Source organism: Tympanuchus pallidicinctus, unplaced genomic scaffold (assembly GCF_026119805.1).
Source record: "Tympanuchus pallidicinctus isolate F22 unplaced genomic scaffold, pur_lepc_1.0 scaffold2, whole genome shotgun sequence".
In the NCBI taxonomy this organism is placed as follows: Eukaryota; Metazoa; Chordata; class Aves; order Galliformes; family Phasianidae; genus Tympanuchus; species Tympanuchus pallidicinctus.
In genome coordinates this window covers 40,245,611-40,258,459 of record NW_026294721.1, presented here as the reverse complement: position 1 = coordinate 40,258,459, position 12,849 = coordinate 40,245,611, and the positions used below count along the sequence as shown (strand labels likewise).

Sequence of the window (12,849 nt, the reverse complement as noted above, 5' to 3'; positions counted from 1 at the left end):
GCTTTTCCATTCTGATCTTGTGACTGTTCTAACTCTGCTCTGATCCCATTGCCTTTAGGGGGTGTCCTTGAAGTTTGGGGGGTTCTTTTCCCTTCAACTTAAAAGAGAAAACAAACCAAACATGCACTGTGATGGTGGAAGGTACGTCAGTGGTGTGCTTTTTCTCACGGGTGGTATCACAGCTACCAGCACTGTGCTTTCTGTGCGTGTCGGTTTGTCAGTGACATCTGTTGTTGGAGTTAAAAACCTCCAGACTGAGCTACGTGTGGGGCCTGGAAAAGCTCTACGTGTTTTTTACTTGCCAAGTGGAAGCTTGCTTTTAAAAAGTCACAAAAGTGGGATTTTTTTTCTCCTGATGGAGTATTCTAATTGAGGTGCATTTCAATTAGATCTAGATAATGAAACACGTTTTAAAATTTATCATTTTCTTCTAAATAGAAGTTTTAAAGTATTTAGAAGTATTGTGGGATTTATTTTGTTTGGTTTTCTCCATTGGTTTGCTCTGTTGGCTTTTTTTTGCCTCGCTGGTGCCTTGTTCAAGTTTGGTTCCAACTGGGACGGCTGACAATGCTTGCCGTTAGTACGATCCGCATTAGGAAGCGTGCTCGCTGCCAGCGAAGTCATCTCCGAGCTTCGAGAAAGTTCTAAGCCAACGTTAGCGCTTCAGCTAGCGAAACGCCTCCAGCAAGAGGGGCCGCGACGGCAGCCTCCCTCCGCCCCCCGGCCCGCAGTAGTACCTCCGGGCCGCCTGGCGGCGCATGACGGCGCGGACGGGGCCCGGCGTCCCGCAACAGCCGGAAGGGCTGTGGGGCTGGGACCGGAAGAGCCGCCGGTTTGTTCGCGGCGGTAAGGGCTGCGGGCACGCCTCCCGCCGCTGCGGCCCCCTCATGGCCTTCAACTTCGGGGCGGCGGCGGGCGCCGGGGCCTCCAACCCCAGCGGTGAGTGCGGGGCCTCCGGGTGGGAACGGAGGGGCGCGGCGGCCGCTGAGGGAGAGGCGGTGGAGGAGAAGCCGTGAAGGGCCGCCGGAGCCGCGGCTGTGAGTGCGGCTGGAGCGGGTCCCGTCGGCGTGCTGCTGGGCGTCCCTGGGCTTCCCGTGCCCTGCGGCTCGGAACGCCATCCCACTAGTAACTTGGGGAGAACGGGCTTAAACCTTGCTTTTAGGTGCTTAGTAATTCGCGCTTGGTGCCAGTTAATACCTTACTCTCGTTATTAACCAGCCTGCCTCGTCTCTGGTGCCAAAACAGTATGTCAGCTGTTACTTCTGAACCTGCCTTTCTCCCAGAACTAACGCTGCCTTGCTCTCTTTCTGCTTCATGCTTGTCAGGATTTGGTGGGCTTGAAACCACAAACTCCACCGCCGGTGGGTTTAATTTTGGGGGTTTCGGATTAGCTGCTAATCCCGCAGTGAATTTTAATATTGGGAATTTCGGTGTTTCTACTACCTCAACTCCACCATTCAATTTTGGTAACAGTCTGGCAAGTGCAGGTAGATATTGCACAAATACTTGTTCTGTAATAAATGTTAATAGCAGAGGTCCAAGAATTGCGTTTGTGACTCAGAATCTGTGCTGAACTTTCTTCATATCCTGTGAAGACTGGAGGTTTAAAAGCTCTGGAAGTGAAATAAGTTGTAGAGCCATATAATTGTAAGGGATTTTTTTCCTACTAAATTGTTAAGGAATAATGGCTGCATGCCTGATTAGACACTGAACTGGAGATGAATCGTGGTACCCTGCTAACCTTACCCAGTCCAAAATTGAGTTTCGCTCACACAGCAGAACTGAAACATTGGTTCTGCCTTTAAGTCTGGGCCATCAGAACTATTGCAGGGCTGATCCCTAACGCCTTGTTTCCTCACGTAAGATTCTTGGACTGCTGCAGTCATGGTTTTCATTCTCTCCATGTCTCCTCATCGGCCTTCTGTTGGTTACCGTGAATGTGCTGCACTTCAGTTGTTTCTGTGGAGAAACAAATTTTATACGATCAGCATAAAAATGAACGGCCCTCACTGTTATGTCCATTCCTAAAACTGTTCTGCCTCTTGACGTGGTGCACGTCCCTGCAAAGTGATTCTCTGGGAGGGTTTTGTCCAGCATGGTGCGCACTGACTGCTTGTTGAGAAAACCCTTTGTGTCCCCATGTAGGCTTATCAATTCCGAGTGACCAGCTGATAAATTTCAAGTTATGTCTTTTCCATTCTGTAAAAAAAAAAAAAACCAACGCATTCAACTGCATGGATTTTTCATGCTTTTTCCCATATAGAATTATCCCTTGGTTCTCGTTGCCGCTGCTCGTATAGGAGTTTTATTCATTCCACAGCATCGTCACTCCCTGTGTTAGGATACTCCTACCTGTTTTGTGAGTTCAGGGGATCTGGTTTGGTTTTTAATTTGGTATGAGTGCTACTGGACTATTTCTTGAGCTGAATTGAAGCTAATCCAAGAGAATTTGGATACATTATTTAGTTTAGTAGTTTGCACTTCTAGGTCCTTCTCTAAGAAAGGATGCTGAATTGCTGTGAATAGGAATCTATCTAAAAATTGTGTCATCTGATGGTATTCCTGCTAGGGTTGCTCACTTGCTGATAGGATTGAAACCTGAAAGTTTCAGGGAGCAGCTCTTGTAATTAGTTGTGTTGTTTGCTAAATTAAAAGAAAATGTGGCTGCGTGTCAGCTTTGATTTGAGCTCATTATTTTGTATGTATATACAAGACGGTAAGTGCAGTAGGTCTAAACTGATTTTTTTTTTTTGCTATGGACATGTGAATAAGCACTGGCAGCGTTGCTTTGTTTTGATGCACTGTATGTACTGAACTGTCTATCTCCATTTGAACATATGTAAAATCTGTCAGAAACACAGAGGATTTGAAACGTGGGGCTGTTCAGATGTTCACATGCTGCACATTGGGTCAGATGGTGTGTTAGCACCACTGCAGCAAAGAGAGTGCAAAGAGATGGCGTGATCAGAAGGACAAATGCAAAGATTTTGGGAGGCATGGTGGGGCTTGGGCCTGTGCTTGGGTTTCCTCCTGCTAGCCAGCAGCTGGTTTTCTTGAAAACCTGTGGGAAGCCAACAAGTTTAGTGTGTTCTTCTCTGGATGACAGTTGAACCTCAAAGTGAGGGTTGATCGGGAAACTTCCAGATGATGGGAAAAGCAGCCTTGGGGAAAAAAGACATTTCATAATTTTACTTGTGTGAGAAAGAAATCATTGCTGTGGCAGCATTTTTGTGTGGGTGCAGTGATTGTGTGCACCCTGGTCTCAGATTTCAGCTGCTTTTCTTTTTGCTCCTAGGATTTTATAAATGTCAAAAAAGCTCATGAAACATGATTGCTTATTAAATGTTTAGCCACAATATGAATTTTTAGGAATTCCAACCACTCTGAGAAAAATTATTGCAAGTTGCGTCTGCCACAAGTCACAGGGCATTTGTTACTGCTGCTTTTCTGTTTGCATTCTTGACATACCGTGGATGTATTGGCTTTCTGGTTTGTGTTATTTCCCATTCCCTTGGATAATGAACTTGGTCCCCATGGTCAGTGTCCAAAAAACCACATGCTTGTAAAATAACACATAAAGCATCTGTCTGCATCTCATAACACCCATTGAAATATGCAGTTGTCATCTTGTGCACAGCTGCCACTCACAGCACACAGCCTGCCTTACCTGCAAACTTTGTTCATTAGGTGCATTTGGAGGATTTGGGACAACCACTACCACTGCAGCGCCAGCATTTAGTTTTTCTGCTCCCACCAACACAGGCACCAGCGGTAAGAGCACAAATCTGAAAGTATTCACTTTAGAATGAAGTGTAGCATTAGCCCTTCGTAATAATTAATGTTTTGCAGCTCATGTGGATTTTTATCCTGTTCTCAATAATTCTTTGCTTATTTTCCCAGGACTGTTTGGTGCTTCCCAGAACAAAGGCTTTGGATTTGGTACTAGTTTTGGGACAGGAACTGGTACTGGCTTGGGTACTGGGTTGGGAACTGGGTTAGGCTTTGGAGGCTTCGGTACCCAGCAGCAGCAGCAGCAGCAGCAGCAGACCTGTAAGTACAGCCTTCTATTCATTTATGCTTTGGCTGCCAAAGAAAGACTTAGAGGGCAACTGGAGCTTGAGTGGTAAGACTGAAGTGTTCCATAAAGGGAGCCTGTTACACTTGAACTTAGGCTGAATGGAGGCTTCTCAGAGATCTGTCTTTTGAAATACCTACGTTTTCAGCCCTTGCCCTTTTCTTGAATGAGCTTAGACAAGTTTTTGGTGACAGTATTTGCCACTTAGAGTTAGTGGTGGGAGAGAGTGGATTCAGAAATGATGTCAAGCAGCCATGGCCTTGTTAGAAGGAGGAGGGAAACTGTTCAATTTAAACAAGATGGATTATGAATGACTGCAAGCTCTGAGCCTGCTGAATTTATAACAGCAAAGCTACCTTTTGCAATAAGATATTCAGGGTACCAGATCATGTATGCGTGTGAATGTATTTGTCTTTTTAAATACGAAAGAGTAAGTCTCTTAACTCAGCCGACAGGAACTTCTTTTACTGATGAAGATTGGGTGTAAAAAGGTGCTTGCATAAAGCACTGCCACTGATTTATGCTTATTGTGTGTTTATTTTGATTCTGAAAATGTGAAAAGAAGTATTGTCGATGATGCACAGACAGCATGTATTAGCAAGCACGCCCGTCTTTGTTGGTAAAGGAGTTCATTTGTTTCTCCGTCCCATGCAGCATTAGGAGGCGGTTTGTTCAGCCAGCCTGCTCAGACACCTGCCCAGTCAAACCAGCTCATCAATACTGCCAGTGCTCTCTCAGCTCCGACACTCTTGGGAGATGAGAGAGATGCCATCTTGGCAAAATGGAACCAGCTGCAGGCCTTCTGGGGAACGGGCAAGGGGTACTTCAGCAATAACATCGCTCCAGTGGAGTTCACACAGGAAAACCCATTTTGCAGATTTAAGGTATGAGATTTTCACCTGCTCACAAACGGTTCTGAAGTGATGACTCTGCTGGCTGATTCCTTGTCTGAATAGCTCACAAATATCAAATTAATTTTATTTCTGCGAAGAGTAATATGAAAGCATTTTTCCGGATAATTTTTGCACTGCTGATGCATGTATTAATATAAAGAGGTCTGCAGGTGTACAGATGCTAAAAGTCCAGATATTGCTGAGATTCTAGATAGGAAGTGCATATGTGGCTCATGAAACATTCAGTGATTATGAAACTTACCTCTTCTATGACAGCACTTAGTGTGTGTGGATCAGATCTCCAGGAATTAATTTTAACATGCATTTGTTTAGGTTGCAGTATTACAGAAACTATTAAAAATGATCTTCACATCTTTCAGTATCTGGAACAGGAACTCCAGGGTATTTGGGGTTTTTGTCTCCTTTATTAAAACAACTAAGAGCCTGGTCAGTGCACACTGTCTTAAATGTATCAGCTTTGTATATCAGCCTTAAGCATACTAGCCTGCATATCTTGATCCTCCACAAATCTTGTGCCTGCTGACTTTCTTGCTAAGCTTTCTTGCTAAGCTTTGGACTTGTGGATTTGGGTCAGGCCAGGCATGGTGTTACTCTTTTCCCAAGGCGATCCATTGAAGGGCAAACGTTCTAACCTAGTGTAGGTTAATGGTCAGTTTTGGTCTTCATATTGTGACATTTTAATAAAATATTTGTGTCAGCTCAGTGTATGCCTAACAACCATTTGGTTTCTCATGCAATGGTTTCTTTTTAGCTGTTATCTTGAGCATTTCGATGATGGAGCACATGAAAGCCTACTTTCTTGGAAGTCATCACCTAAAGCGGCTTTAAAGCTTCATGAGTTTTCAAAGAACAGCAAAGTATAAATTATGTGATACCAAACTGGTAATCCTGGAGTTCTGTTTTCTAAAATAAGGAAGTTCTCATTTCAGGTTAGGCATGGAATGCCACATACTGCATTTACTCTTGTGATGTGAGAATTGGCACTGCCATCGTGAACTCCCATGCCTTATGTGAAATGCTGGGAAATCAGTTGTCTGCTGGCTGTGGCAGATGCCTACAAAAAAGTAGTTAAGTTGTTAGTATAGGCCTTGGAGCAAAGCTCCTTTGGCTTATCACCTCTGTACACACTGGGCATCTGACAGGAATGAAATGTTGCTGGAAGGGCTCCATGGGTGCTGAGGAGTTCATTTGTGCATAATTCCTGTTTTGGAACAAATAAGAACTATTTCTAACCAAGAAAAGTGTGCTTTTAAGGTATGGTGTAAAGCTTGTCATGTGAACAACCATGACAAAGAAAAAAAAGCAGAACAAAACAACCGTGCCAGCCTGAAAATATTTAATTTTGTAGAGAAATTCTGAAAAGGGATCTTTATTTATTTATTTTTTTTTAGACAGACCTGTTGGAGGAGTGGCATATATGTGGTCTTAGTACTAGTTTGCATAGTAAAATGTGGTACTGCTTAGTACTCTACCTTGGTGTATAATGGGCTTTAGTCTTTCTTGTGTTGTTGAGTCTTTTCCCACAGGCTGGCTTTGTTCAGAACTAAGGAAATGAAACAGATGCTTTTTTTGTTTGTTTGTTTTTTAAAGTAGGTGATAGTATGTTTCTCTTTTGAGGTAGCAGAAGAAATAAAGGGCTTACATCAGGGACAAATGTAGCTCCAGTAAGTGGAGGTCCCTTCTTTAAAAACATGAGTTTTTGTCCCTATTGTTCTGAATTGTTCCTTAGCTGTGGCTATTGTGCTCCCTGCCACAACAGCCCAGCCAAGTTCTGCAAGGCTCACCCTTGTGGGAAACAACCCTCTGCAAACAGAGACCAGGCTTTGGCACACATCCCCCGCTTGTTTCTCTCTTCAGCTTGACTTGCACGTGGGGAAAGACACAAGTCATCCACATGCACTGATGAGGCCTTAAAAAGCAGCCTTTGTCGCAACATGTCACTGACAATAGGTTGGTGCAGCGATTCTGAGGCAGGATGAAATGAAACACGCCTATCCCTTTATAATGAGTTATCCTTTATAATGAGTTATCAGCTTAGGTCTTCCATACAAGTGTGAGGAGTTAATTTTGGAGCCGACAGTGTTTTTGTTTTTTTTTTTTATTGGGGAGACTGCACCAGTACTTAACACAGATAGCAGAAAGGATTCTGCTATTAGACTGTGATGTTGGATTAAAACATCTAACCTTACTACAGCTTTATCACAGGATAAAGATAGTTAAATTTTACAAGCAAGTGTGCAAATTAACAAATGACAATTTACAAAGTAAGGAAAACTGTCTATCCTAAATTCTTGCCCAAAAACCTTACTTGGTGCGTGTATTAGTTAACAGGAATATTTCATCTTTTTGTTTTGACTTATACTGCCAGGCAAACTGGGTCAACAAGATTAGAAATGTTAAGAAATCCATGAAGATTTGTGGCTGGCTTTTAATTAGGCATGTCAGTAACTATTTTTTATTTAGACATCTGGAAATGTAAAGCTTTTTTAGAATTCTCTAGTGAATTTTCTTGAAGCTGCCATCTCCCAGTGCATAGTTCTGGTTTACTGAAAATGAGGAATGGATGCTTAGAAACTTTTTTCTTGAAAATTCTGGTTTTTGTTTTTTCTTTTTTGAAAGATACTCTACCAGTGGCCTCATGAGGATACCGACATAGGGAGATTGATGTTATGCCTTTGCATATGTAAATTTATGTTGTGACTTGTATTTGGAACCAATTGAGGGGTTTATCTTGATTTAGTCCCTCCCCTTCATGCCACATGATGTGTTTTGCTGAGTAATGTATTTTTGTTTGTTTGTCTGTTCATTTGCAGGCTGTGGGTTACAGTCTAATGCCCAACAACAAAGATGAAGATGGCCTTGTGGTCTTGGTCTTCAACAGAAAAGAAGTAGATATTCGAAGCCAGCAGCAGCAGCTCGTGGAATCACTACACAAAATTCTTGGAGGAAACCAGACCCTTACTGTCAACGTAGAAGGTGTTAAAACGATGCCAGATGACCAGTATGTGAACTTGACACAATTTGATTTTTTTCTTCAGGGTTGCACGTTATAAAAAGGGATGGCACCTAATCTGAGTGCCAAGTGATAGTGGTTCTGTCTTCCACTCTTAGTAATTTTTAGATCTCTTTAACTTGGTCTCGCTGCATCTTGTTTTACTTCAGGCATTAAGCCCATTTATCTTTCTTATGTGTGCGGCTTGTTTTTTTCTGGAGTACACAGCTGAGAACCCTCAGCTCAGTTCAGGAAGTAAGCTTTTCAGATGATGCTGATATTTCTGCTTGTTACTTTGCTACTGTTTCATTACTGCTGCATTATTCTTAATGCAGTACTAGTGTCACTGTGTAGTATGGCTGTTAAAACTGGAGGTACCATATTTTGTAGACTATTTGCAGTGCCTGTAGGCTATTTTCTGCTGCTCTGTGTTAAACCGTAGATTTATTTCCACTTGATATCTCAGTTAGCTAAAGTTAACCATCAACATGGAAAAGCAAACTTCAGTTCAGGTTTGTTCTCCATTGAGTTAGCCTCTCTACACTGTTTCTTTGTCTCACACTATGTGTTTGTCTTGCTCAGGACAGAAGTGATCATTTATGTTGTTGAGCGTTCACCCAATGGCACTTCAAGGAGAGTTCCAGCAACCACCCTCTACGCCCACTTTGAACAAGCCAACATAAAATCATCCCTGCAGCAGCTGGGGGTCAGCTTCTCCATGGCCAGAACAGAGCTCTCCCCAGCCCAAGTCAAACAGCTCCTTCAAAACCCCCCTGCTGGTATGTGGTCAGGGGCTCCTCAGGCACGGTCAGGCCTCTGCCAGGTGCTTATTGGTTCTCTGGGAAAAATGCGGGTGTCAGCCCACTGGAAAACACCATTTAAAGCTGCAGGTGTTTTGAAGGCATTCTGGTGTGCTGACCTGTTCTAATTACAAGCTAGCTTAGCTGCTGAAGTACAACCTAGTCTGCTAAAACACTTGTGCAAAAGCTGAATTTTTCAGTGGTATGCCACACAGCCATGGACTATATGTGATTTTGGCCGCCATTGTCACTTACTTTGACTTATCTGATGGAAGTTGTTTTGTGCTGTTTGTTTTAAAAAGCTGTATGTCAGAATAATCATGGCCTTTTTTTTGCTTCCTCGGCTGTTGGCTTTTTTTTTTTGAGTGGTGAAAGTGGTGTCTCTTAGCCCATATCTGTATGTCACATGGCTACAGATAGTAAATGAGCATTTTAGCTTGCTGCTCAAGATAATCTTAGTATATGCTCCATATCAATGAAATGCTATGTATGGCACTTGCAGTGAACTCCCTGTGGTGGGTAGGGAAAGCAGTGCATGGTACGTAACAGTTTCTGTGTAGTGTGTTTGCTAGGACCAGTGTTGAAACACAGCAGTTGTTACACCTGGATTGCAAGTACTTGGGCAGAACAGCCAAGCTGCAGGTGGGGATGAGCAGCAGAGTTTCATTGCTGCAGCGCTAAGGAAGGGGGCACTGTGTTGCAAGATGGTCTTCACCATTGGAGATGTGTCATAAGGATGGTGGTTGGGCACAGTTTGTTAGTCTTTGTTTACAGAAATAATAAGGAATTTTTCTTGTTTAAGTATGACTGTCTGCTTGGATCAATTGTTGATCGTTGCTTCCCTGCCCATTAAGGCCAGCAGGAACGTGTCTTTTGGCACCCAGCCCAAGACCAAGATTTTAAGAGCTACCCTTGTTTGATTAACCTTAGTTTGTACAACTGTCATTAAGCATACTTCTTGGGGTTTGTGTATTTCCTAATAATTTACATGTGTAACAGCTGTAAGATACATTATTTACATTATCTAGTCAGATAATTTTATTTATTTTTTTTAGGTGTTGATCCTATTATTTGGGAGCAAGCCAAAGTTGATAATCCTGATCCTGACAAGTAAGTCTGATAGTCTGACTATTATAAAAGTACCTAGAAAGAGGGGAGAAAAGCAGAATATAGTGTAGTAGTCTTCCAGTAACTGGTAAGAAACCCTTTATAGGACAACTCTGTCCAGTGCTGATATAATTTGAAGAAATGAAGTTAACTAGAAATGGCTGCCCTAGTTCCTTTACTCATTCAGGTGCTTAAAGAGGAGTCAGGATGAAGAACTTTCTTTTGCTTTTTTTTTTTTTTTTTTTTAAATCTTGATTTATCAACAGCCAAGATCACTTGTAATCATTAATTATTTCTTACAACACGTTTGTATTAAATACTTACTTATAGGCTTATTCCTGTGCCCATGGTGGGTTTCAAGGAATTGTTGAGAAGATTGAAGGTCCAAGATCAGATGACCAAACAGCATCAAACTCGCTTAGATGTAAGTTGTCTTAGTTTTATCATGATTACTTGCTACTGCTGAAGGATTTGTTATAAAATGAGCATTTCTTCTGTATGCTAAAAAAACTGAAGGTAGAACAACATGCATTGGATTGTAGTGACTTCTTTTTTTTCACCTCACTGTTCCATAATATATTACTTAATTATATACTTTGGCCAAAAGTACGTTTTGGGTTTTGGTTTTTCAGGCTCAAGTTTACTGTGTTGTTATAGGCTAAATCAAACCTGGATTTTTCAAAATGGCTGAATTAAGTTGCATTGACTCAGACTTTTAATTTGGATAGCCATATTTTTCATGCCTTCTGGAAATCCCACTTGCAGATGAAAACAAACAGCAAAAAACTTATTGAAAGCATCTTTTGCAAGGACCTTCAGTTGCTGAACTGAGTACTATTTTCAAGCTGGTTTCAAATTAGGACTACTGTGCTCTGTTATCACAAACTTGTACAACTTCAAAGTAATTTGTATCCTCTGCAGATAATATCAGAAGATATCAGTGAGTTGCAGAAAAACCAGACTACAACTATGGCAAAAATTGCACAGTACAAAAGGAAACTGATGGCTCTTTCTCACAGAACGTTACAGGTAACACGGGCATTGTTAAGTGACTCATTCTGACAACCAGTTAGGTGTCAGAAAGCAAACCAACAGGGGATGGGGTCCCAGATGACCTGTGCAGTCATGTGCACGGCTGATATTGAAAATGAAATTCTGTCTTCCTGTAAATGGAATTAACGTGCAGAGCTGTCAGGGAAAGCTTATTCAGAAGCTGTGGGACTACTGTGAAGTCTTAAAGCAGCAGAAGGAATGACAAAATAAATCTCATGAGCGAGTTACCGGTGGAAGAACAGAAAGAGAAAGGGGTGGGCTGGTAGGGAAAGAGATGAGCAAAGTATTCTCTAACAAACCTCAAAGGCTTCTTTTGCAGGTGTTAATAAAACAAGAGATCCAAAGGAAAAGTGGCTATGCCATTCAGGCAGATGAAGAACAGCTTCGTGTACAGTTAGATATAATTCAGTGTGAACTTAACGCGCCAACACAGTTCAGAGTGAGTAGTTGAAAGATTTTTGCCCAGAACTTGACCGATGACCCTGTTCTTTTCCTCTACGTGTAAAGTTTTCCAAGCCATGCATGTGCTCTGACAGATGTAACGGGCCTTTAAAGATTCCTTCCAACTCTAAGGATTCTATGATTCTATATAAATAAGTAGCATTTAGTTTAAGTCTCTCTCTTCTCTTTTCATAGGGCAGACTGAATGAGCTCATGTCCCAAATCAGGATGCAAAACCACTTTGGAGCAGTGAGGGCTGAAGAGCGTTATTACATAGATTCAGACCTCTTAAGAGAAATAAAGCAAGTATGTATTACCTGGTTGACTGCTGAGATACTTTCCATTTCCTAATTTATGCCAGCGAGGCAATAATTTGGGAGATGTATTTAGAATTTTGTGGCTGTTTGATGATAAACTCCTTTTTCCTGTTTTCAACTGCAATGCTTCAAGGTCGTATAAAGCTAGAATTAAGCTGTTAGTGCTGAAAGTGTTGTTTTTTCTTCTTTACAAAGTAATTTGCTATGTTTTTTGATGTGCTAAGGCTTCTAGATATGACTACTTTGAGAAATCTGACTTAAAATCTGTGAAGTTAAACAACACTCACACTGGTTTTTAAACTACCTGCAGCATCTGAAGCAGCAGCAAGAAGGCCTGAGTCACCTAATTAGCATTATAAAAGATGACTTGGAGGACATCAAACTGATAGAACATGAGTTGAATGAGAGCATTCCCATGAGAGGAGGTTTCTTCAGTTGACGAGCAGGATTCTGCTGGGCTCACGTGGAATGTTATTTGAGTTTATCATTCACCTTCCAAGGCCAAAACTGGTGAGGTAAAATAAAATGTGCATCTTTCAGGAGCAATGGTGTATTGGCTGTTATTTTTTTTAGAATTTGCAAAGCCTCTTCTAAGCTTTTGAATTTGACCTTTGGAAGGTTTATATTTTGTAAAGCTGTATACGCTTTAAAGAAAGAAAGAAAACTGAATCTGTTCAGATACTGTTTTACTATAAAACAATATGTACTATTGTACATTTTTTTTTTCTTTAATTACAGCAGAGTTGTCTTAGAAATGCAGTGCTGAGGGAATTGTTCCACTTGTGACTTGGTTTGTGGAAGCTTAGCTGCTTCCATGTTTTTGTCAAAACAGCTGAGTAATGTTATGTAAAGAGCTAATCTAAATCTTTACAGAAATGTCTGAACTATGTTGGTCTTTGTAATGCTGGTAGTTCTTTGGGGCATTTCCAGGGTATGCCCTTCCTTTGGACTGTTTACATATGTGAATTTTACAGTGCTTTTCTGCCCCTCAGCTAAAAACAGTGTCTAGATATTGTCTTCTGCTTTTTTTTTTATTTTGAATTTCTGGAAAATAATAAATTCAGTCTGACTTTGTAATAAGTGTGCATGACGTTGGCTCCTTTTCAGCTATGTCAGTAAAGCTGTGAAGCTCCCAGCAAATCCAAGTTAA

General features: G+C 41.6%; 1 protein-coding gene across 3 annotated transcripts; it reads left to right on the top strand.

The window, feature by feature from the left end:
- Nucleotides 1-39: 39 nt before the first annotated feature.
- On the top strand, nucleotides 40-12,779 carry NUP54 (nucleoporin 54). 3 transcript variants are annotated; one of them, XM_052683351.1, is made up of 13 exons: nucleotides 744-939; nucleotides 1,326-1,487; nucleotides 3,688-3,771; nucleotides 3,901-4,050; nucleotides 4,730-4,959; nucleotides 7,803-7,990; nucleotides 8,564-8,760; nucleotides 9,837-9,891; nucleotides 10,219-10,312; nucleotides 10,810-10,917; nucleotides 11,261-11,380; nucleotides 11,578-11,688; nucleotides 12,010-12,779. In XM_052683351.1, the coding sequence occupies exons 1-13, from the start codon at nucleotides 759-761 to the stop codon at nucleotides 12,136-12,138; spliced, it is 1,809 nt and encodes a 602-aa protein (XP_052539311.1). In that variant the 5' UTR covers nucleotides 744-758; the 3' UTR covers nucleotides 12,139-12,779. The 3 variants fall into 3 exon arrangements, with proteins under 3 accessions (XP_052539313.1, XP_052539311.1, XP_052539312.1); XM_052683353.1 differs by lacking the exons at nucleotides 744-939; nucleotides 1,326-1,487 and adding an exon at nucleotides 40-141; XM_052683352.1 differs by lacking the exon at nucleotides 1,326-1,487.
- The last annotated feature ends 70 nt before the right edge of the window (nucleotides 12,780-12,849 follow it).